The sequence below is a fragment of the Podarcis liolepis genome (genome assembly GCF_965112155.1).
Source record: "Podarcis liolepis genome assembly, chromosome: 16".
In the NCBI taxonomy this organism is placed as follows: Eukaryota; Metazoa; Chordata; class Lepidosauria; order Squamata; family Lacertidae; genus Podarcis; species Podarcis liolepis.
In genome coordinates this window covers 10,713,760-10,737,718 of record NC_139567.1, presented here as the reverse complement: position 1 = coordinate 10,737,718, position 23,959 = coordinate 10,713,760, and the positions used below count along the sequence as shown (strand labels likewise).

Genomic DNA, 23,959 nt, shown 5'->3' with positions numbered 1-23,959 from the left:
CTGCAGAGACCAAGGAATTACTGATGCTTTGGAATGAGGCTGCGGCTGTCTGTGGGGCGGTGAAGTGACATAGCCCTTACTCACTGGCCTTCCTTTAGAGACGGGGCCTCTGACTCACAGAAGAGAGCCCCATATGCACAAATTTCATGTGTCAGGGAAAAGAGGATGGAAAGAATAGTTTTCAGAAAAATCAGTGTGCAGTCCCGGCTATGAAGGCTATGTTCTGTCTCCATCATCGGAGGGATTATGTCTTTGAATATTGATTGCTGGGAAGTGTGGTCTCAAACTCACGTCCTCCTTATGGGGTTCCCATAGGTCTCTGGTTGGCTACTGGGAGAACAGGATTCTGGGTTTGATGGGCTTAGGGCCTGACCTGAATCCAGCAGAGCGTTTCTTTTACGTCCTTATTACTCCATGAATCCTGGATATTGTTTGTTTGGGGGTTTGTTTGGGAGAGCCAGTGTGGTGTAGTGGTTAAGAGCGGTAGTCTCGTAATCTGGGGAACCGGGTTCGCGTCTCCGCTCCTCCACATGCAGCTGCTGGGGCCAGTCACACTTCTCTGAAGTCTCTCAGCCCCACTCACCTCACAGAGTGTTTGTAGTGGGGGAGGAAGGGAAAGGAGAATGTTAGCCGCTTTGAGACTCCTTAAAGGGAGTGAAAGGTGGGATATCAAATCCAAACTACTCTTCTTCTTCTTCTACTTCTTCTTCTTCTTTTCTGGTCAAGCTGCTCTCAGTGGGGCCTCCTCCCTGATTCTCCACACCCTCACACCCTCTGGTCTGCCTTTGCCCATGTGACTCCCTGTGCTGGTCCCATGGTGTCAGGTGATGGTGTGGTAGCTCAAGAGCAAACAGGCAAGACTCCGACCTGTCTTTTCCAGGCTTTATTCTTAGTGCAAACTATTTACAGTGAAGAGCATCGCAAGTTCATGTCTGGCTCAATCGCTAGCAGAATCTGGGAGTGGTCGCTCTTTGTACCTCCCCCAGCATAACAGTCGCGTGACCCCCAACCTTCTTCGCCCCTCCCCGCACCGAAACCTACTGTGCAGAATGGGCGCTGGCAAAGGGGTACTTCCCTCCTCTCCTGTTTGCTCAGGGTCGGTGTTGAGGCTCTCCCTAGCATCCCCTGGTCGCTGCACCTCCTCTCCACTGGCGGTGGGTCTTTCCTCCTCGCTGGAGGAGGAACTGCTTTGCAAGATTTTCGGAGGTTCCCTATATTCACAGCTGCCCTTCCACCTCTCACCTCTGAGCTGATGGCAGTTCCCTGACATGTGGGTTACCCGAGAAGCGAGGTCCAAGTCCGGTCCGTGGTCAAAGGTGCAACATGGAGGCAGTCCGTAGTAGCTGAAGCTGGGTGCAGGGCAGGGAGCCGGGTGAAGTCAGGAACAGGCTTGCAAGCATAATAAGCAACTATCTGACTTTTAGAAGACATCTGAAGGCAACCTTGTTTAGAGAAGTTTTTAATGTTTGATGTTCTATCATGTTTTTAATATTCTGTTGGGAGCCGCCCAGAGTGGCTGGGGAAATTATTATTATTATTATTATTATTATTATTATTATTATTATTATTGCAAACTACTGTGGAATTGGAGAGAACTGAAGTTAAGATTGGAAAAAATGAGAAACCGAGAAAAACAGAAATTGACAGGGAATGACCATCTTTCTTTTCCTGCAGCGACACAGGAGCCCGTGAGACAGAAGCCCAAGAAAGGGAAAAAGGAGAAAGCACCCAAACCAACCAAGAAGCCTAAAGAGAGGCCTCCCAAGGGTCCTAAGAAGGAGAAGCCCCCCAAGCCCACCAAAAAGCCAAAGGAGAAGCGTCCAAAGGCAACCAAGAAACCTAAGGAGAAATCTCCCAAAGCCACCAAGAAACCATCAGGGGGGAAGAGGACAGAGAATCCTTCTCCTCCTGTCCAACCATATGAGGAAGAGGAGAGGTACCACTTCCCAGAAAGGCCATTGAGCCCACCACCAGCTAGGGAGGAAGATGGCTACGGAGTGCCCGATTCATCCCGATTTCACTCTCCCTATGGGAGGGAAGATGAGCATTCACGAGTGAATGAAGAAGGCGGGGAATGTAAGTTCCTGTTTCTTTCTCCCATTAGTCGTATTGCATGGGCAAGGGACCTTTCTTCTTCTTCAGGGAAGTCTTTTTTATTGCATTTCTTGATCATCCTTCTTCAGAAACTCTTGATTAAAGCAAATAAACCCTGAAATTTTCCCAGAACATGCTTCGGACAATGACGTGTAAAGCCCATTCCACTATTCATAGGCCCAGGGTTTCCAGGGCAGACAACAAAAGAAAGGTGCAAGGGACTTTTTTTGAGCCTGAGGCAACCTGCTCTGATACCCGGAGCAGTGCTCTTCCCAGAGGCATGGCATGCTGCCTGCGGGGGGCGTGGCATGCCTCCCGGGGGTGTGTGTGCAATGAGCAGCGCATGGCCCGGGAGGTGCCACCAATCGGGGGTCGGCATTTTGTCACACACCCCTTTGGAATGGCACCTGGGGTGGCCACCCACCCACTCCCGCCTTGGAACACCCCTGGCTTGAGGGCTGCAGCGTTCCCTTCTGGGCAGCCTTTCCAGGACGCGACAGGGATCTCTGTGGAGGGGAGCACCTGGTTTGTGCACACGCGAGCACACACACAGAGAGAGAGATTGTGTGCACGGTACAGTGTGGTGTAGTGATTAAGAGCAGTAGACTCGTAATCTGGTGAACCGGGTTCACGTCTCCGCTCCTCCATATGCAGCTGCTGGGTGACCTTGGGCCAGTCACACTTCTCTGAAGTCTCTCAGCCCCACTCACCTCACAGAGTGTTCGTTGTGGGGGAGGAAGGGAAAGGATAATGTTAGCATCTTGGAGACTCCTTCGGGTAGTGATAAAGCGGGATGTGAAATCCAAACTCCTCCTCCTACAATGGCCCTCCCTGCCCTCAACACACTACGCCAATTCATAAGTATTGCAGTATTTATAGTCCAAAGTACGTGTTTCCCTATAGAGGAGTAATGATTATATATTTTGAGATCTATGGGGCAAGGGATGGAGAGGAAGTGTAACTATTTGGTAGGTCCATCTGGTATGCATGTGTAATGCATGTGCCAGTGAGGTCATAGAATGAAGAGGGAGGGAAGGGAGAAAAGCACAGGATTCTAGGGAAGAGACAGTTTATAAAAAATGGGTTGTTGTCCGAGAGAGTGGGGAGGGAAGCCAAGGAAAAGGAACTGAGGAAGAAGGTGCTAAAGAGATGCCTGAGGGACAAGGGGGGAAACTGGAGCAGGGAGATGGCGTGCCATATGGATTTTTGTAATATTCTAAATTATATTTGTACCGGTTTAATACTGTTAGATATTACGCTCCAATGAGAGCCAGGCAGGTGGATCTGCCAACCACTGCCATTTAAAATTCCCATAATGCCCTAAATTAGAAGTAATACCTAACATAAGTGAGTGGCAGGTTAAAATGATAAATTATGCTGAGCTTGATAGAATATCAGGAAGATTAAGGGACCAAGACGAACAGAAATTTCATGATAATTGGAAGAAATATTTAATGTATATGGAATCTAAATCTCAGGTGACACTGGCGGGGTTGAAATAACTCTAACAGCGGGAAAGGCCTATGTAAATAGTTAAAAAGTACGCTACTATATAATTTATTCGATACTTACCAAAGGAGTGGAGGGAAGTCCAAGGCTCTGTTGAGACTAACTCAGTTATGTATTTTATTTATGATTTGTGAAGTGGATATAATTTGTATAAGGTATGTGGTGGATTTTTTGTTTATGTTTTTCCTGTATATATGTGCAAATATGAATAAAAATTTATGGGGGGGGGAATTCCCATAATGCCCTAGAGCAACACTACGCCAGGGGCATTGTGGGAAGCTAAAATGGTGGCAGCACCCAGACCCCAGCTAACTGGAGTGCCATAAAAGGGTTATTTTAAATGGGACTGAAGATATAAGGCACCAGCAAACAAAATATGAGCATGGCTAATGAAACTGATAAACTGTAATTAACTTTTTATAACAGGGGCCCATCTACATGTTAATACAGAAACTTATTCTCCTCTTAGTAACTGTAGCTCTGGCCTGGGGACACAAAAGTAGACAACAAACTGCAGACCCCATAATTCTTTGGGGGCAAGCCATTGCCACTAAACTGGTCTACAAGCAATCAGAAATGGGGAACTCGTTCTCCCCCCTCCCCAATGTATTTGAACTCTAGCTTCCATCTTTCATGACCATTGGCCATGCTTGCTGGGGTTGGTAGGAGTTGGAATCAAACCACATCTTGAGGTCCACCTGCTCCTCCCTGCCCTGCCCCAGCATTATAGAATTGAATAGAGATCTGTCAGGCACTGAATGCTATCCAATTCATGACAGGCAGCTGACACTCTTGTAACGCAAACAGCAACACACTTAAGGGGAGTTGGTGATTATTTACTCGCTGTTATAATTTGTTAATTGGCCAGTTTTGGCTTTAGTCTATAGGATAGAGGGGTGTTGTTCATATTTATTAGACTTGGGAGCAGTTTCCCATAGGAACATGGGAAACTGTTACACTGAATCTGACCATTGGTCCATGTAGCTCAGGGTCCTACACTGATGGGCTCTCCAGGGTTTTAGGCAGAAGCTTTTTCCAGACTTACATGGAAGACTTACATGGAGATGCTGTGGATTGGCCCTGGGACCTTCTGCATGCAAATCAGATGCTCTTAACACTGAGCTATGGCATCTCCCCTTCCATAGATCAGATCAGTGCATATGTTTTTACAGGGAGCATGGCCAAGCGATGCTTTTCCTCTTCCCTTTCATATAACCTCATGTTTACTGGTCTGCCGGGGAATCTTCTAACCATCACAGATTATCTTCACTCTCTCTAAACGCTTCCTGCTACCCCTCTCCCTCTCCCCACTTTCTGTATAACTCCTTCATAAGCAAATCCAACTTAAATCACACTGACTCTATTTCTCCGCCCCGCCCTAAGGGTCTTCACCATCGTTTTGGACTCCTAAACTAATACACTGCTGCTCCCACTCCAGCCTTGGTCTGTCAGGTACTGACGGGGGCCCTCGGCTTGTCCCGTGTCTAGAAAACAGTTTTCCGCTTGACTCTCACTGCCTAGGCATGGGTCTCAGTGGTTTTCCCCTTTGCTGCTTTCCCAGAGTAATCCCTCTCTTTAGTCTTAAATTGGAGCAATTGTCAATCTAGAGGAAAACTGAATTGCTGGGTGGATAAGCCCTGGCTTTCTGCATGCACTGAGGACTACGATTTTTTCTCCTAGGAACTGAATGCCCTTTAAGGAGTCGTGGGCATCCACAGCCATATTTACTTTGGCCCTAAGACTTTTGCCTGGAACTACGGACTGAAACAAAATATGTCTGTCTGTCTGTCTGTGTTTTGTTCAGTCAGTTTTTCTGCCTTCCCTTCTTCCCAGTTGTTGTGTCTTTGCTTCCTAATCTCTGACCTAGCTCTTTTATTTCATTTTATTCCGCAGCTCTTTTCCCAGATGAGCCAACGGAACCACGGTGGGATGAGAAACAGGATCCAAGCAGGCATCACAGTAAGAGCAAGTCAGCATGCGGGACGTGGGGAGAGAGGGTGCTTGTGGGACTGTGGGGCAGAGGAACGTCCAAGCTGGGGAAGGAGGAGCGCTGATCACGGGAGCACGGGGGCACAGATCAGGAATGAACAAGGGTAAGTCCACTGGGAAGGAGAGGCATTGGACCAGGGTTTACCATCAGTGGGACAAGGAAGCTTTAATGTATAAGCACCTCATAGATAAACTAGGGAATCCTTTTAAAAAAGGATTAGACAAAATCATGGAGGACAAGGTGACTATGCTTTTCCTCCACTGCCAAAGACATTGCATCTCTAAATACCTGTTGCTAGGAATCGCAGGTGAGCAGACTGCTGTTGTGCTCATGCCCAGCTTTCAGGCTTCCCTTAGGCACCTGACTGGCCACTGTGAAAACAGGATGCTGGAATAGATGGGCCAATGGTCTGATCCAGCCAGCTTCTCCCATATCCCTATGTTCTTAATGTAGAAGCCGAATTTGAGCAGCTTAGTTCTGTCCACACAGATCAGGAACAGAACTCTTTGAGGGCCTTACTATTGTCCTTGTTAATTTTACTCATCTGATTTCTTCTAGCTGACTTCTATGAACCCCCAACTGACCCACAAGAGCCTGGAAGAGATCATTGGAGCCACGAGAGCCGGCCAGGTGAGTCAATGCCCAGTGTCCAGGGTGGGCTGCTTGCCCAGATCTGCTAGCCTTAAATGGCAGCACAGTCTAGGCGGCTCCTAATGTTGGCCAGCCCTTTCCTACTCTAAATTTTCCAACCAGTGGGAAAGCAACCACTGTGTGCTAGCATCTGAGGACCAAGCCGGCATGCTGCTAGCTTTAAAAGATTTTAAAATAATTCTGTGCCCAGTCCAGCAGCACACACTAAACTCAGTGTAACTCAATACAAGAAGCAGAAATTCATTTTACTGTTCTGTGGCTGCCAACACTGAGCCATAAGCAGGCATGGAGGGAGAGCCAAGAGTCACGAGCCAGTGCTGACTTTTATTGTCAGGCCATGTTCCAGCTTCTCCTTGAAGCTTTGTAGCAAGGCTGAGGAGAGCCTACGGCCATCCAGAGGTTGCGGCACCACACCTCCCACCATCCTTGACCCTTGACCATGCTGGCCGGGGCTGATGGGAGTTGGAGATGAACAACATCTAAAGGACCACAATCCTTCCAAGTCAGAAGGAACCAAGGGCCAGCCTGTTCCCAGAGCCTAGGAACCTTCAACCGACCAGGGGATGCTCCAGCCAGTGGCGGAGCGAGCTGACCAGGTGTCTGGGGTGGCGCACATGCCCTGCGCCCAAGGGTAGGGCCAGCTACCCGCAGGGCAGGGTGAGCCGGGACGGGACGCTCCGCTGGGCCTCTGAGGAGTCTGTCTGCCTCCTCCCACTCAGCCGACCTACAACTGAGGGGGAGGTGGTGGGCAGACTGGGGCAGCATGGAGCCTGCAGGTGCCCAAGCCACTGCGTCACTCACAGCAGAGATGTGCGGCTTGGGCATGCTGCAGGCCCCGCGGTGAGTGCCACCTGCCATTTTGTTGCCCCCCTCAGTGGTGACACCCGGGATGGCCCGCCCCCACCGCTCCCTCTTCCTCCGCCCCTGGCTCCAGCCTTGAAAAATAGAATTGGAAGAGAGATGGGAGAAGAGTCTGCTCTGTCTTTTTCTCAAGAATCCTTTGGATGTTTGAAGAGAGCTACCTTGCTCCCCCCCGACTTAGTCTGCTCTTCTCCAGGCTAAACATGCCCATCTCTTTCAGACATCCCTCAGACTTGGGTTCCTGTAATCCATGACTCACTGGCATACAGAACTGCAGGTTCCTAGTGGCTCCCAAGAGTAGCTTGCTCACCATAAGAAGCACAGGCATAAATCTGGTATTCTTAGAAGGGGATCACAGTCTTTCTTGGGCTGCAACATTACAGGGCTGTTTTGGCTCTTGAGTATAGCTGTGAAGTGACTCAGACTCATTTAATCAAAGCAGCCTGAAATATACTTGGGGTCGAGTGTGGATTTCATGCTCTTTATTCAGCTCATAGTAGTGAGGAGGAATGGAAGTTCCCCCAAAATGTCTGCTTTATATACATTACTTACACAATGGGCCCCACGTGATTGGCTAATTCCAGGATTCTCCTGTAGGCCAATCAGGTTACAGATTCACTTCCACCTGGAGTTGGGTGGCTCCTGCGGACCAATCAGACTGCTGCATACTGAATCCTATTGTTTTGGACCAATCAGACTGCTGCAATTTGGATCCTATTCAACTCAGTACATAACACAGCCCTTTCTCTTAAAAGCCCTTATGTCCTAGAGAGGTCCTAGACCCATGAAGTGACTGTGCTTCTTCTCCTCTTTATCTAGAGACCCCTGGAAAGGTCGAGCCGCCCACGCTGGATTACAACGAGCAGATTGAGCGGGAAGACTACGAGGACTGTACGGTGCTGTTGCTGCTGACTTGCCCTACTTGCCTTTAGTAACCGTTCCTTTCCTTAGGGGGTGGGGCATCCTGTTGTTGTGGGTGGATAAGCAGTGAGAGGGATGCGGGTGGTGCTGTGGTCTAAACCACTGAGCCTCTTGGTCTTGCCGATCAGAAGGTCGGCGGTTCGAATCCCCGCGATGGGGTGAGCTCCTGTTGCTCTGTCCCAGCTCCTGCCAACCTAGCAATTCGAAAGCATGCCAGTGCAAGGAGATAAATAGGTACCACTACAGTGGGAAGATAAACAGCATTTCCATGTGCTCTGGTTTCCGTCATGGTGTTCCATTGTGCCAGAAGCGGTTTCGTCATGCTAGCCACATGACCCGGAAAGCTGTCTGTGGACAAACACTGGCTCCCTCGGCCTGAAAGTGAGTTGAGCACTTCAACCCCATAGTCACCTTTGACTGGACTTAACTGTCCAGGGGTCCTTTATCTTTTTTACCTTTTTAAGCAGTGAGGAACCATAATTCCGGGACAGCCAATTCTTTGTTTCCCCGTTTCTATGGCTGTGAAATGGTCTGATCCTGCGTTTTCTGCTTGTCATTTGAGGCGGGGGATTTCCTCTCTGCAAAACTCAGGGAGGAATGCCAATAATAACACCTTGAACTTGCCCTGGTAGCAAATGGACAACCAATGCAAGTCTCTGAGCAAAGGTTCTCACTCCTATCAGCAGCTGTGCAACAGAATTCTGTACTAGCTACGGATTTGGGATCGAGCACAAAGGGAGGCCCTCATACAATTGCAGTAATCCAATCTTGAAACCACCAGTTCTTGAACTCCTTTGGTCATTTGCACCGACAGAGCTTCATTTATTGTGCTTTCACAGCCTGCAGCACACACACCTGGGTTCAGGTGCCCAACACATGGCCCATTTCCTGCTCTCCGTCTGCACTTCAGAAGAGGAAGACTGGCTAGACATTTAGTCGGCATGACCACATTTCCACTGTCAGAAGAAAAGGAAGTTTTGCATTCTTTTCTTTTTAACCGAAAGGCTTTTCCCATGCAGATTTCGTGCTTCTAGTTTGGCTCTTAAGCTTGGAAATATTCCATGGAGATAGAACCTTCTCCCTGGATGCCCAATGAGATTATAATTTCCTTAAATGTTGGATTGGGAAAGGGGCAGATGGGAAACCAAAAAACGTGGACAGGGTGGGGGGAGTGGAATGGCATGTCTAGAATCCTCTACAAAAGCACTTTCACAGGGCAATATTTTGTTGCAGCACTCCCCTTTTTTAATGTTTTATTAGTGCTGCCGGATTGCCTTGATAAGCTGTTAGCTTTGTGGAGAAATTCACAGGACACAGCTCAGCAGCCCAGACAGCTCTGCACTGCCCACCCCCCCTCCAAAAGAAATCCCCAACCCATTTCCCCCTTGCACGTGCTCTGGTTCTTTTTGGCCCATGTGAGTGGAAAATGCCCAGTGCTTTCTGCATAATGTTTGACAGATGGGAGGGATTTTGCCAAAGCAAACAGAGCTGCCTTGCATTAGGACCGCCAACCGGAAAAGTGTCCCGCTTGGCTGGGTGGTCATTTCTCGCGTTCAGCTATCATAAGAGGGTCGTGCAGTTGAGACTTTATGTTCTCTCACCTCTAATCATCGCCGTTATTATTTTTGCTGCGCATTTCTCTACCACCCGAGAACAGTCTGGGCAAAACTAGAGGCAGTTCCCAGTGTTGCTATAGGTGGGGAAGTGGGGAAAAAGTGGCAACTGCAATACCAAGAGCCAAACTGTGTGGGTTGTGCTGGTACCCAGCATGGACACACTGTGATGTGTTAGATGATTAGAACAACCTTCCCCAACCAAAAACCCTCAATATATTTTGGACAAAGTACCCAAAACATCTGGAGGACTCCAGATTAATTCTGGTTGCATCAGATATTTTGCTGCCTCTAAAGAGTTTCCTTGTCTTCACTTACTAGTCCTGTGTCTTTCTTCCCAGTGCCATTCCCTGTGTTTCCGAACCCTGAATTGGTGCAGATTTTGCTTCCCCTGCTCTAATTATTGCTGCTTTTTCTTCCGTGGCTGTGTTTCCGAGCACGATTCAAAGTGTTGGTGCTGACCTTTAAAACCCTAAATGGCCTCGGTCCAGTATATCTGAAGGAGTGTCCCCACCCCTATCGTTCTACCAGCGCCGAGGGCCTTCTGGCGGTTCCCTCACTGCAAGAAGCCAAGTTACAGGGAACCGGGCAGAGGGCCTTCTCGGTGGTGGCCCCTGCCCTGTGGAACGCCCTCCCACCAGATGTCAAAGAGAACCACAACTACCAGACTTTTAGACAACATCTGAAGGAATCCCTGTTTAGGGAAGCTTTTAATGTTTGAGGCATTACTGTATTTTAATATTGTGTTGGAAGCTGCCCAGAGTGGGTGGGGAAACCTTCAAAGTTAGCCCTACATAGAGCGCATTGCAGTAGTCCAAGCGGGAGATAACCAGAGCATGCACTACTCTGTGAGCTCCTGATTTATTCCTTTGCGAGCGGAGCTTGTGGGCAGCGCTGATCAGCTGTATGAGGGTGTTCACATTATTACATGTTGGAAAACCCTGAAGTCACATTTACGTTGACCGTCTTTATGGCATCAGCTTCCATAGAAGCTGCATCAGATAGAGCAATTCCACCTCTCCCACTCCTGCTTGATGTCTCATCTTCCTATAGGACAGGGATGGGGAACCTGCATCCCTCCAGATGTTGCTGGACTACAACTCCCATCATCCCTGACCATGGCTGGGCTCGTGGTAAATAGGCAGCCCATGGGTTGCTCATTCCTGTGCAGCGAGACCCCCCTACCCTGCTGGCTACTCTGAGAAGCCCTCTTCTAAGACAAAGCACCATCGGAGTGACATGGAGGGAGAGGAAGCACCCCCATCTCTCTGTCAGCAACACAGGACTCTTCCCGAGTGACAAAACCCTCTTCCTTCTCCCCTGCAGTTGAATACGTCCGACGTCAGCACAAACCCAGCAAACCACCTAAGAAAAAGAAACCTGAGCGACCGAGGTTGGAGACGGAGGAGGAGAAGCCAAGTATGCAGTTCGTTTCCTCTGGCTTGCTTCTGTTTTGCCAGGATGTTGGAAAATAGAGGGAGATTAGGAGGTTGGGGGCAGGGAATGAAGGAGGCAGGGTGAGGAGGGAAAGAAATGGAAAGCATTCCAAGAGAATAAAGGCAGCAGATGAAACAAACTGAAGCTTCAGGCTGGGGAATCCCTTTCTCTTTCTTGTATGTGCTGGAGGTCTGCCTCCTGTCAGACCTCTGACTTGCCAGATTTGGTGCTTAGGAACTCATTTCTTCCCAGTCTTTAGCGAGACAAACTTCTATGGGATCATCAGGGATAGCTCATTAGCCTTCACTAGTTCAGAAGTAATGCTAAGCCAAACCGGTGGCTTAGGGCATATCCTCACTTACCTTTCCTCTGTGTCGTAGTTCCATACGCTGAAAAGAAACCATTTAGTCTGTTGAAATGAGTCTGGAACTTCAAACCAATGACACTTGGTTGAGCAAACTATGGCTTAGTCTTATGCACGAACACAGCCAACGAGACTGCAAAGAAGTCAGATCTGAACAGGTGGCACGTGATTTGCCCTCCTGGCGGTACATCATGGCTTCTTGCTTTCCCTTGTTTTGCCTTTTGGTGTGATTTAATTCAGTTTTTGAGTGAAAGCATAAATCACTGAGCATGGGAAAGAAGACTCAGACTATTTCAGTAAGTCCTAATCAGGAAACATAAGGTTATTTTGCCTGGAGAAGCTAGAATTTTGCAGCATAATGAGCACCTGCTGTGGCTTTGCCCACTACAGGTAACGGCATATTGAGATCTGATTTTAGACCAGTACGATAGGGACATTTGCTTCGGTGGTGGCTAGCTCAGGTGTGCTCATGAAGGATACAGAGCTGCTGTTCGAGAGTAAGATTCTTCTGAGAGTCAAGAACGTTGAGGGTCTGTTTAAGTCCAGAGAAATGGATAGAGTTTTAACTGAGCCTACTTTGCTCCAAAGGGAACTTTCTATAACTTTTGTACCACATATCTTCCCCTTAAACTCTGCTTCCCCTGTTTTAGTGAACCTTAGTTTACAAAGCTTTAGAACACGGTTCATAAACCTGGTGTGGTCTTTAATTTTTACACCCTCGCTGCCAATGCAGATCCTTCCAATCTGTTGCAAGGCAGGGCTGGCCCTGGGCTCTGATGGCGCCAAAATATTTTCCACACTGCAGGTCAGATTACAGCTCCTTTCATCCCTAGCCAGGGTGATGGGAGTTGTAGTGCAACAGCATCTGGGGAATTTAAGATTGAAGAAATCTGGTAAAGGTGCTGCTACAGAAAAGGCCCTGCCTCTTGTGCCCACTTATCGACCATACATTTGTATGAATCCGAACATTAAATTTTAGGAGCCATTAGCAGCAAGTATGGGGCATCAGCCGTAAATGTGGGGATTGCCGATGAGCTTCCCTGCAATCATCCCTAGGACCTTTGGACAATTGTGCTATGATAAGGATACGGGAGTTTTACTGGCATATCTGTTTTGCTCAGTAGAGAAGCCTGAGGAGCCGCTCACCCCCCCTTTTGGGAGTCATTACGAAGATGGGCTAGAGCTGCCAGATTATGGAGATGGTAAGTATTAAAACGGGACGCGGGTGGTGCTGTGGGTTAAACCACAGAGCCTAGGACTTGCCGATCAGAAGGTCGGCAGTTCGAATCCCCACGACGGGGTGAGCTCCCGTTGCTCGGTCCCTGCTCCTGCCAACCTAGCCGTTCGAAAGCACGTCAAAGTGCAAGTAGATAAATAGGTACCACTCCGGCGGGAAGGTAAATGGCGTTTCCGTGCGCTGCTCTGGCTCGCCAAAAGCGGCTTAGTCATGCTGGCCACATGACCCGGAAGCTGTACACCGGCTCCCTCGGCCAATAAAGCGAGATAAGCCCCGCAACCCCAGAGTCGGTCATGACGGGACCTAACGGTCAGGGGTCCCTTTAACTTTACCTTTAAGTATTAAAACAGTTGTGAAGGCTGGTGCCTCTGGGGAGAAACCTGCATTGGGAGCTGTTCTCCCACCTCACTAATCCTTATTCCCCCTCTCCATAGTGGATTATGGTCTTCCACCCCAGAAACCCAAACAATTCCCCAGCAAAAAAGAGGAGGAAGATGAGATGGAGACGGATGAAGAGAAACTCAAACCAAGTAAGGAGACAGCAGACGGAGGGGACGATTGAGACTGGGTATGAAACTATTTTTGTAGGCCAAGGGCCACATTCCCTGCATGTATAATGTTCCAAGGGCCCTTTTGCCAGTGGCGGAAAGGCAAAAATGGATGGAGCAACAAACAGACATTTCATCTTTGTGCAGTTGGCTGGCTTCTACATGCAAGTAGATAAATAGGTACCACTCCGGCGGGAAGGTAAACATCTAGTCTCCCATCATCTTGTCTCCCATCAGAGCTCCCATCATCTAGTCTCCCATCAGAGCTCCCATCATCTAGTCTCCCACCAGAGTTCAAGGACACATTCCAGCAGGGCAAAAACACTCAGGGGGTGGTGGTTCCTGGGGCAGGTTTCTGAAGGCCAGCTAGAGCAATCTGAAGGGGCACATTTGGCCCCTGGGCTCAAGGTTCCCCACTCTCAATTTAACAGGACAGGGTTGTTTGTCTGCTTGATTTGCATGCTTTCCCCCAAGGTATAGCAGATCTCATGTTGGGCAGCTCTGATTCTTCCTACCAGATTGCCCCGTGTAATCAAATGCTGCGCCATCTGAGCTTCTGCCTCCCCATCGAGCATAAGCCACTATTTCTGCACTTCTGTAGGAACACACATTTGCCACTTAGCCCACCTGACAGCTCGTTCCCGCCAGCGTGCTTGCGCTGCGCTGTCCTTAATAACATCAAGAGGTTTGTCCTGATGACGATAACTCTGCTTCTCTTTCCTGTGCTTCAGAGAAGCCGAAAAAGGGTGCCGGCAGCAGCAAGGAAGAGGAGGAGGACGGGGATGCAGAGGAAGACAAATGGACAGAGGAGAAAAGCAAAGAACGGAAAGGTGGGTAATCCCGAAGGAGGCGATCTGCACCTATACAGGGAGGTAGGGAAAGGATGCTGCTAGCAGAGGGCCTCAGGAGCAGTGGCGGTTTCACCAGCGCTATACCACTGAGTGAAACTGACATCACAGTCTGCTCCTCATACTGGTTCTGGGTGATATATCAATATATAGGAGCGTCTCCACCCCCATTGTTCTACCCGGACACTGAGGTCCAGCGCTGAGGGCCTTCTGGTGGTTCCCTCACTGCGAGAAGCCAGGTTACAGGGAACCAAGCAGAGGGCCTTCTCAGCAGTGGCACCCGCCCTGTGGAACGCCAGTGTGGTGTAGTGGTTAAGAGCGGTAGTCACGTAATCTGGGAAACCGGGTTCGCGTCTCCGCTCCTCCACATGCAGCTGCTGGGTGACCTTGGGCCAGTCACACTTCTCTGAAGTCTCTCCGCCCCACTCACCTCACAGAGTGTTTGTTGTGGGGGAGGAAGGGAAAGGAGAATGTTAGCCGCTTTGAGATCCTCAAAGGGAGTGAAAGGTGGGATATCAAATCCAAAACTCTTCTTCTTCCCACCAGATGTCAAAGAGAACAACAACTACCAGACTTTTAGAAGACATCTGAAGGCAGCCCTGTTTAGGGAAGCTTTTAATGGTTGATGCATTACTGTATTTTAATATTTTGTTGGAAGCCGCCCAGAGTGGCTGGGGAAGCCCAGCCGGATGGGCAGGGTATAAATAATAATAATAATAATAATAATAATAATAATAATAATAATAATTCCACCCAGCCCTGTCAGTGAGTTACCAATACATTGACATTGGTGACTAAAGTTCAGTGGACGACACATTCTAATCAAGGGTATTTTAAAGTCCTTTATTTGTTGGCGTGAGTGATCTAATACAGTGGTTCCCAAACTCCCCTCCCTCCGTATTGCTGTTGTTGACATCCATCCGCCTCAGGAGTCGATGGAGAAGTGCACCTTTGGAGGTGAAGCCAAACTGTTGGAGAATTACAGTGCCTGCTGTGGCTGTAGAACCGATATGGGAGAGACATGTTTTGTTGCAGCTGGGGCAGAGGAAGGCTTGTGCTGCTGCAATTGCCCTGTGGCGTTTCTTTTCTCTGTGCTCCTTCCACTAATCATTCCTGCTCTAGTCACTGCTATGGATGCACAACCTGACTGTCTCCAGACACTTCAGGGGATTTCCATATGGCAGGGTTGATGTTGCCAGCCTTTCTCTCCTGCTGCTGAGAATCATGGTGAATCACTTAATGTTTTTTCCCCTGCAGGTTGTAACAATTGGAATGTGCCATATGATTTTTTAAATTTCATTACATTCAATTCTTTTATTTCTTAAATATTGTATTTTATTGCGCTACGGTTTGAATTCCATAGAATTCCTCAGTCAGTATTCAAATTGCAATGCAAAGCAATCTGTAAGAATTTGAGAACAGTTTCATTAAATAGCCACCATGGTGTGTAAATTTTATCTATTTTTTTCCTGTTCCTTATAAGTTTTGAGAGATTTTCTCAGCGATGGCCATTGCCAAACATTTTTGTGCCATGCGTAGTTTTCTAAATTTTCTTTGTATTCCCTGCCCCCGTATGCTTTTTTTCCTATCCCCAGACATTTTCTCCCTAAACCTTGACCCCTGTTTCTTCTCCATGTGCAGGGAAGCCAAAGAAAACAGGAGGGAAAAAATGGGAGACAGATGAGGACGAGTGGACTCCAGAAGAAAAAATAAGTGAGTGGGATTTTTTAAAAGGTTAAAATGCATTGGTTGGGCTGACCAGCTGAGGAATATTTGCTCAGGCAGTTATCCTTGATCTGATAATGCCCATAAGTGTGTAGGTAAGAGTAATATTAAGGGATGCGGGTGGCGCTGTGGGTTAAACCACAGAGCCTAGGACTTGCCGATCAAGGTCGGCGGTTCGAATCCCCGTGAGCTCCCGTTGCTCGGTCCCAGCCCCTGCCCACCTAGCAGTTCGAAAGCACGTCAAAGTGCAAGAAGATAAATAGGTACCGCTCCGTCAGGAAGGTAAATGGCGTTTCCATGGGCTGCTCTGGTTCGCCAGAAGCGGCTTAGTCATGCTGGCCACATGACCCGGAAGCTGTCTGCGGACAAACGCTGGCTCCCTCAGCCTATAGAGCGAGATGAGTGCGCAACCCCCGAGTCAAACATGACTGGACCTAATGGTCAGGGGTCCCTTTACCTTTAAGAGTAATACTGAATCATAGTGAACTGCTTTTGTGGAATTTTGGAGCATGCAGTGTTCATTGCTCAATATATGGTCACCTGATGACTCTCTCTTGAATACATAACCTGCCCACCCTCATTTGCATTTGTGGTGGCGGGTGAAAGCAACGTGGGTATATTTAGCCTGGAGAAGAGAAGACTGGGGTGGGGGAACATGATAGCACCTGAAGGTCGCATGAGAGGATGGCAAATACAGTGGTACCTCGGGTTACACACGCTTCAGGTTACATACGCTTCAGGTTACAGACTCCGCTAACCCAGAAATAGTACCTCAGGTTAAGAACTTTGCTTCAGGGTGAGAACAGAAATTGTGCTCCAGTGGTGCGGCGGCAGCAGGAGGCCCCATTAGCTAAAGTGGTGCTTCAGGTTAAGTACAGTTTCAGGTTAAGAACGGACTTCCGGAACGAATTAAGTACTTAACCCGAGGTACCACTGTACCATGAACTGGCATGAAAGCTGTCTGTGGTGGCGATGGTGATGATAGCTAGATTTATTACTTGTCTTACAGCAAAGGATCCCAGGGTGGGTTGCCACAATATACAATACTTACGGTACCTAAAAAGATAAAGAAAGCAAAAGACTGAGTTAAGCACTTGAAAAATCCATTGAAACCAGACATTATAAGTTCATCTTAAGTTGGGTAGTTCATAAGTCTCTGTGGCTTTACACAAGGTTTTGTATTTTTCTCAGAAGACTGATAAAGACTGTATAATTATTTTGGTAATTATTGTATGTATATTAGTCGCCAACGCGTTGCATGAGTTGTATTACTGCAATATACAATACAGCATTAAAAACAGCTCAGAACAAATCACAAATACAACCAGAACGGGTCCTAAAATTTAGATATCTCAAGTATCAAAGGCTTGTGTCTTCAGCCTATGATGAAAGCTGTGCAGTGATGCGCCGTTGTGGTGAGGGAATTTCACAACTTTGGGCTACCACAGAGAATGCCCACTCCTGGGTCACCAACACTCTGCGTCTCTGAGGATGGTTGCACTACCAAGAAGGCCCCCTCTTCTGATCTTAACATCTGAGTGGGGCACTGGGGAAGGGGGTTGTTAAGTTGTGGGCGAACATATCAGACGACACAGCGATTCTTCCAAAGCAGCTCTTTATTTGTAAGCTGGAACAGAACTGAACTGAGGAGCTCAGTCAGCCTGCTTATATAGAGCTCCACTAGAATGCAACAGTAACCATTTTCTGTAACTAGCCAATCACTGAACGTCACTTTCGATCCTTCATTTGCATAACTATCTACAGTATCCCCATGCTGGCCCAGGGTGAGAACTTCAGTACATGACAGGGGTTGTCTTTAAGTTGATTGGTTTAGGGCTTTAAACACTATTGTAGGCACCTTAAATTAAGCCTTAAAACGAACTGGCAGCCAGAGTAGTACGTGGTGATCATTTTGTTGCTTCTTGCTGCAGTCATCAAGTGACAGATCTCTATATCTGTGGGGGTGCATGAACGGGATATTGGTTTGTTTGTTTTTGGATTTGTCCTTGTTGTTATGCATTTTGTGCTTTTATCATGCATTTTCATGCTGAGAACCACCCTGAGGTCTACGGATGTAGGGTGGAATACAAATTTAATAATAATAATAAGTGAACGGCCCTGCCCGTTCTGCTTTGCAGAATGCCCTCCCATTGGGATGGAATCCCATCGAATTGAGGACGACCAGATTTTATCTTCCTCCATGCTGCGTCATGGCTTAGCAGCCCATCGTGGTCGCCTTAACATGCAGGTAATGGCATTGTTCCAGGTGTGGCCATGATCCTGTTCTCTCTCTCTCTCTCTCTCTCTCTCTCTCTCTCTCTCTCAATTTTAATTAGTTTTTTAACATATCATTTTCAACAGTAATTAAACATACTTTTACATCTTATTCAATTTTTTTACTTCCATCAGTCCTGTCTGAAAATTTTCCAATCTAATCTCTTAGTATGCATTTCTTATTTTCCCTATTACATTTCAAACTCATAACCAATATCTCTATCTTTTTCTACTTTGTAACACTTTGTATATTTCTCCTTACAAAACTTCTTGTAATCCTACTAGCGCAATTTGTTAATTACAGTTGTTCTTCAAATAATTCATATACCATATTTTTCGCTCTATAACACGCACCCGACCATAACACGCACGTAGTTTTTAGAGGAGGAAAATCCGTAGGCATGCCACCAGAAGGCATTCCCTCCATAACACGCACAGACATTTCCCCTTACTTTCTAGGAGGAAAAAAGTGAGTGTTATGGTGCAAAAAATACGGTACTTCTTCCAATCTTCTGTAAATCTCTGGTCCCGCAGGTTTCAAATCCTTCTTGTCATTTTGTCCAATTCTGCATAGTCCATTAATTTCGTCTGCCATTCTTTTTTCGCCAGAATTTCTTCTTGCTTCCATTTCTGGGCTAACAATACTCTTGCCGCTGTTGTTGCATATAAGAACAGTTTGACATCTTGTCTATTAATGTCTTGGCCTATAATACCAAGTAAAAGTGCTTCTGGTGGCCACGATCCTGTTCTTGAATGGTTGAATGTGAAATGATGATTCACAAGCACTATTATTGTTTTGTTGTTGTTTTATTTATCATTATAAACTCAACAATGACGCCGTTCAATGACCTCAACTCGGCGTCGTGCAACAAGGGTGGGGAACCTGAGGACCATGTTCCATTCTGGATAACCTTCTAAGGGCCACATGTCAGTGGTTGGGTGGGGCCAGAGGCCAATTTTGGCAGAGCTGCAAATGAAAATTGTTACCTCTGTACAGTAGGCTGGCTTTTACACATATTTGAACACATCCCTCTATCCTCTATCCAGCCAAGTGGTATTATCAGATGGGGGTGGCGCTGCGGTCCAAACCACTGAGACTCTTGAGCTTGCTGATCAGAAGGTTGGCAGTTCAAATCCCTGCGACGGTGTGAGCTCCCGTTGCTCTGTTCCTGCTCCTGCCAACCCAGCAGTTCGAAAGCAAACCAGTTCAAGTAAATAAGTAGGTACTGCTGCAGCAAGAAGGTAAACAGCATTTCTGGCTTCTGTCACAATGTTCAGTTGCGCCGGAAGTGGTTTGGTCTTGCTGGCCACATGACATAGGAAGCTGTCTGTGGACAAACACCGGCTCCCTCAGCTTGAAAGCAAGATGAGCGCCGCAACCCCATAGTCGCCTTTGACTGGACTTAACTGTCCAGGGGCCCTTTACCTTCTACCTATTATCAAGAGTTCAAGGACACCTTCCAGCTAGGTAAAAACATTTGCTGTGCAAATACAGGGCAAGTGAGGTTTTTTGACCTGGGGAGAGTTTCAAGAGCTAGACAGAGAGGCTGGAGGGCCCCAGGTCTGACCCCATAACTGCATCTTTACAGTATAATAAGGAAAGATAGATAGATGTATTTAAAACATTTGCACCCCGCCTTTCTGCTACCAACCCAGCAAAGTGGCTCACAAAATGGGAATAAGGTCATTAGCAATATTGCTTCCTCTTCCTCTTCTCCTTTCTGCCTCCCTTTGCAGGCAGGGTCTAACGAGGATGATTTTTTTGACGGCGCCTGGTGTGCAGAAGACGACAGCCGCGTACAGTGGATTCAGGTGGACACCAGAAGAACCACCAAGTTCACAGGAGTCATAACCCAGGGCCGTGATTCTCTCATCCAGTACGTGTGGGTAGGGAAGGGGGGAAATTTCGATTCAGATTAAAGGCGAACCAGCCGAATTTGCACATTCCTAAATTGCTTGTGAACTGAAATGCTGCCAGCCTTTGAAAGCCGCACTTCTCCAAATGTTGTAGTGCGGTTCTCCGGCCAAGTGTGCATAAAATGCAGGCATTGGTGAAAACTGCATTCGGAAATGCACTTTGTTGGGGGAAATATACTTTTGCAAAAGTGGGGATGTTCAGCAAAATTCCATTAAAATATGTATTTTAGAAGAAATTCTTACCCAAATGCTGCTGAATTCTCATGAGAACATTTTAAAAAGAACCGTAACCGAGTGATGTGGAAATATGGGGAAATGAACTTAAGATAGGCAGCATGAGAAACAGAGGCCACACACCTACTTGTTGTTGTTGTTGTTTAGTCGTTTAGTCATGTCTGACTCTTCATGACCCCATGGACCAGAGCACTCCAGGCACTCCTGTCTTCCACTGCCTCCTGCAGTTTGGTCAAACTCATGCTTGTAGCTTCAAGAGCACTGTCCAACCATCTCGTCCTCTGCCGTCCCCTTCTCCTTGTGCCCTCAATCTTTCCCAACATCAGGGTCTTTTCCAGGGAGTCTTCTCTTCTCATGAGGTGGCCAAAGTATTGGAGCCTCAGCTTCACGATCTGTCCTTCCAGTGAGCACTCAGGGCTGATTTCCTTTAGAATGGATGCGTTTGATCTTCATGCAGTCCATGGGACTGTCAAGAGTCTCCTCCAGCACCACAATTCAAAATCATCAGTTCTTCGGCGATCAGCCTTCTTTATGGTCCAGCTCTCACTTCCATACATCACTACCGGGGAAACCATAGCTTTAACTATACGGACCTTTGTTGGCAAGGTGATGAATCCTGGGAATTGTAGTTTACCCCCAGAGCTACAGTTTCCAGCACCCTTCACAAACTACAGTTTCCAGGATTCTTTGAGGGAAGCCATGTGCTTTAGATACATGCTGTAGATGTCAAATGAGGAAAACCCATCCCTATGTGTTGGGCAGACCATAGGATCAGCATCCAGCTTTTTTTAACCACATATTATTATTTTTTAGGGGTGAGGGTCCTAGTGCAAATCAATAGGTACAAATGGAAGAAGGGAAGACTGTGTTTATTCTGCACTAGGATCCCCACCCCTCAAAAAAATCTGTGGTTAAAAAACTGGCTGCTGAGAGTTGCGTATTATGAAGCAGTCATTTTGCATAGTTTAGCAGACTTCTTACTTTCTTACCCACGTGCTTCCTACATTAGGATAAGAATTGTGCTTTTTTTAGCCCCCTGCGTGATTATAAAAATAAGGAATGGTCAAATAAAACAAGATAGGGAGTTATACCAGCGACTGACTGATAGAGAGAGGAGATTGTAAATATCAGGATTGGAAAACTGTGAGGTAATAGAGAAGATAGCAGAACGATAAAGGATGGATGTTGGGCTTTTGAAATCTAGAACACGGGAAGTCCCATTGAAATTAAGTAATTTGGACTATATAATTGGAGATATACACACACACACACACACACACACACACACACAGTGGTGCCTCGCAAGACGAAAAGAATCCGTTCTGTGATTCTCTTCGTCTAGCGGTTTTTTCGTCTTGCAAAGCAAGCCCATTGACGGATTAGCAGATTAGCGCTATTAGCGGCTTTTAGCGGCTTTTAGCCAGCAGGAACTTGCAAGACATTGTCGTCTTGCGAAGCAAGCCCATAGGAAATTCGTTTTGCGAAGCACCTCCAAAACGGAAAACTCTTTCGTCTAGCGAGTTTTCCGTCTTGCGAGGCATTCGTCTTGCGGGGCACCACTGTAATGTGGAAAGATTTGGTTTGATTTGTTACTAATATGAATGTTTTTTTAATTGGAAAATGAATAAAAATTCTTTACAAAAACAAAAGGATAAGAATTGTGCTTTAAAAAAACGCTTAAAAAACCTTTAAAAAAGGAAATTTGAATGCTGAACCTAGAAGGCCGCTTAGCTACCACTTTCCTTCATTTTTTGTCTTTTTTCTTCAACAGCGATGACTTCGTCACCACCTTCCACGTGGGCTTCAGCAATGACAGCATGAACTGGCTCATATACAGCAACGGATACGAGGAAATGGTACTTGGCCCGTTAGAAAAGTCTTGTCTGTTGAGACTTCCCTCTGGGGTATTGTGAGCGGCCCATAAGGATGCTGTTTATTTGTTTATTTATTAGATTTATACACCATCCTTCATCACAAGATCTCAGAATAAAACACATGCTGTTCATGTATCAGGGTTTGGCTGGTACAGAATGAGTGGCAGGGATCTGCTTTGATGCTTAAAATTTTGGAATTATGGGGGCTGAGAACATCTGGGCAGGTAGGGTAAAAGTTAAATCCACACATCCATGCATGTATTTATATGTTTATGGATTCCTCCTGTAAATAATAATTTACAGGAAACAACAACTTTGGAAAAACCTAATAAAATGCAATAATAATAATAATTGGGACAAGGGTGGCACTGTGAGTTAAATCACAGAGCCTAGGACTTGCTGAACAGAAGGTCGGTGGTTCGATGGTTCGAATCCCCATGACGGGGTGAGCTTCTGTCACTCTGTCCCTGCTCCTGCCGACCTAGCAGTTCGAAAGCGCATCAAAGTGCAAGTAGATAAATAGGTACCACTCCGGCGGGAAGGTAAACGGCGTTTCCATGTGCTGCTCTGGTTCGCCAGAAGCAGCTAAGTCATGCTGGCCACAGGACCCAGAAGCTGTACGCCAGCTCCCTCGGCCAATAAAGTGAGATGAGCGCCGCAACCCCAGAGTCGGTCACGACTGGACCTAATGGTCAGGGGTCCCTTTACAACAACAGCAACAACAACAACAACAACAACAACAACAACAATAATAGCAGGCCTTGCTTTTCAGCATCAAATCACTCAGGGATCTACTACCAGCCTACTTTCTCGCTGTTCTGCATTAAGCATAGGTAGTATTCAATGTGTGGTCTAAACCACTGAGCCTCTTGAGCTTGCCAATCAGGAGGTCAGCGGTTTGAATTCCTGCGATGGAGTGAGCTCCGGATGCTCTGTCCCAGCTCCTGCCAACCTAGCAGTTCAAAAGCATGCCAGTGCAAGTAGATAAATAGGTACGGCTGTGGTGGGAAGGTAAACGGCGTTTCTGTGTGCTCTGGCTTCCGTCACAATGTTCAGTTGTGCCAGAAGCAGTTTAGTCATGCTGGCCACATGACCTGGAAAGCTGTCTGTGGACAAACGCCCGCTCCCTCAGCCTGAAAGTGAGATGAGCTCCGCAACCCCATAGTCGCCTTTGACTGGACTTAACTGGACTTACCTTGTATTCAATGAGTTGTGTCAGGAGGACCTTAGAGGGTGGAAAAAATGAGAACCTCAAGCACACAGCAATAGGGGAAATGTAATATCTGGGTCTTTTTGCTCAGAACTGGCCACATGTGTTTCTTGTCTCTTATAACTGAAAACTGTCTCTTTGTCTTTTGCAGCTTTTCTATGGAAATGTTGACAAGGACACACCAGTGATGACTGAATTTCCAGAGCCAAAGGTTGCCCGCTTCATTCGCATCTTCCCACTGACTTGGAATGGTAGTCTTTGCATGAGGCTGGAAGTTCTGGGCTGCCCTCTCTCAAGTAAGCAGGAGCTAGACTAGAGAGTCCATATTACTGGAAGGCAGGAGGAGGAAGAGGAGGAGAGAAGAATGAAGGGTTGCCTCCAGTGCTAGCCCTATTTCATTAATTTACAGGAGTCTACTTCCATGAAGTAGGGACGTGGGTGGCACTGTGGCCTAAACCACTGAGCTTGCCGATCAGAAGGTTGGCAGTTTGAATCCCTGCGATGGGGTGAGGTTCTGTTGCTCGGTCCCTGCTCCTGCCAACCTGGCAATTCGAAAGCATGCCAGTGCAAGTAGATAAATAGGTACCACTCTGGTGGGAAGCTAAACTGTGTTTCCGTGCGCTGCTCTGGTTTTGGTGCTCCATTGCACCAG

At 47.2% G+C, this 23,959-nt stretch overlaps 1 protein-coding gene across 4 annotated transcripts in view; it reads left to right on the top strand.

Annotated features, from left to right (window-relative positions):
- AEBP1 (AE binding protein 1) overlaps nucleotides 1-23,959 on the top strand; it is a 49,621-nt gene that overhangs the window by 7,922 nt on the left and 17,740 nt on the right. Inside the window, exons 2-14 of one of the 4 annotated variants that reach the window (XM_083480372.1) lie at nucleotides 1,675-2,076; nucleotides 5,497-5,562; nucleotides 6,152-6,223; nucleotides 7,925-7,996; nucleotides 10,966-11,058; nucleotides 12,565-12,642; nucleotides 13,112-13,207; nucleotides 13,957-14,055; nucleotides 15,715-15,786; nucleotides 17,937-18,046; nucleotides 19,810-19,949; nucleotides 21,995-22,079; nucleotides 23,459-23,603. In XM_083480372.1, the coding sequence (XP_083336498.1) occupies nucleotides 1,675-2,076; nucleotides 5,497-5,562; nucleotides 6,152-6,223; nucleotides 7,925-7,996; nucleotides 10,966-11,058; nucleotides 12,565-12,642; nucleotides 13,112-13,207; nucleotides 13,957-14,055; nucleotides 15,715-15,786; nucleotides 17,937-18,046; nucleotides 19,810-19,949; nucleotides 21,995-22,079; nucleotides 23,459-23,603 (1,530 nt within the window). Of the gene's footprint in view, nucleotides 1-1,674; nucleotides 2,077-5,496; nucleotides 5,563-6,151; nucleotides 6,224-7,924; nucleotides 7,997-10,965; nucleotides 11,070-12,561; nucleotides 12,643-13,111; nucleotides 13,208-13,956; nucleotides 14,056-15,714; nucleotides 15,787-17,936; nucleotides 18,047-19,809; nucleotides 19,950-21,994; nucleotides 22,080-23,458; nucleotides 23,604-23,959 lie in introns of all 4 variants that reach the window. The other 3 variants (XM_083480371.1, XM_083480370.1, XM_083480369.1) reach the window with 3 other exon arrangements.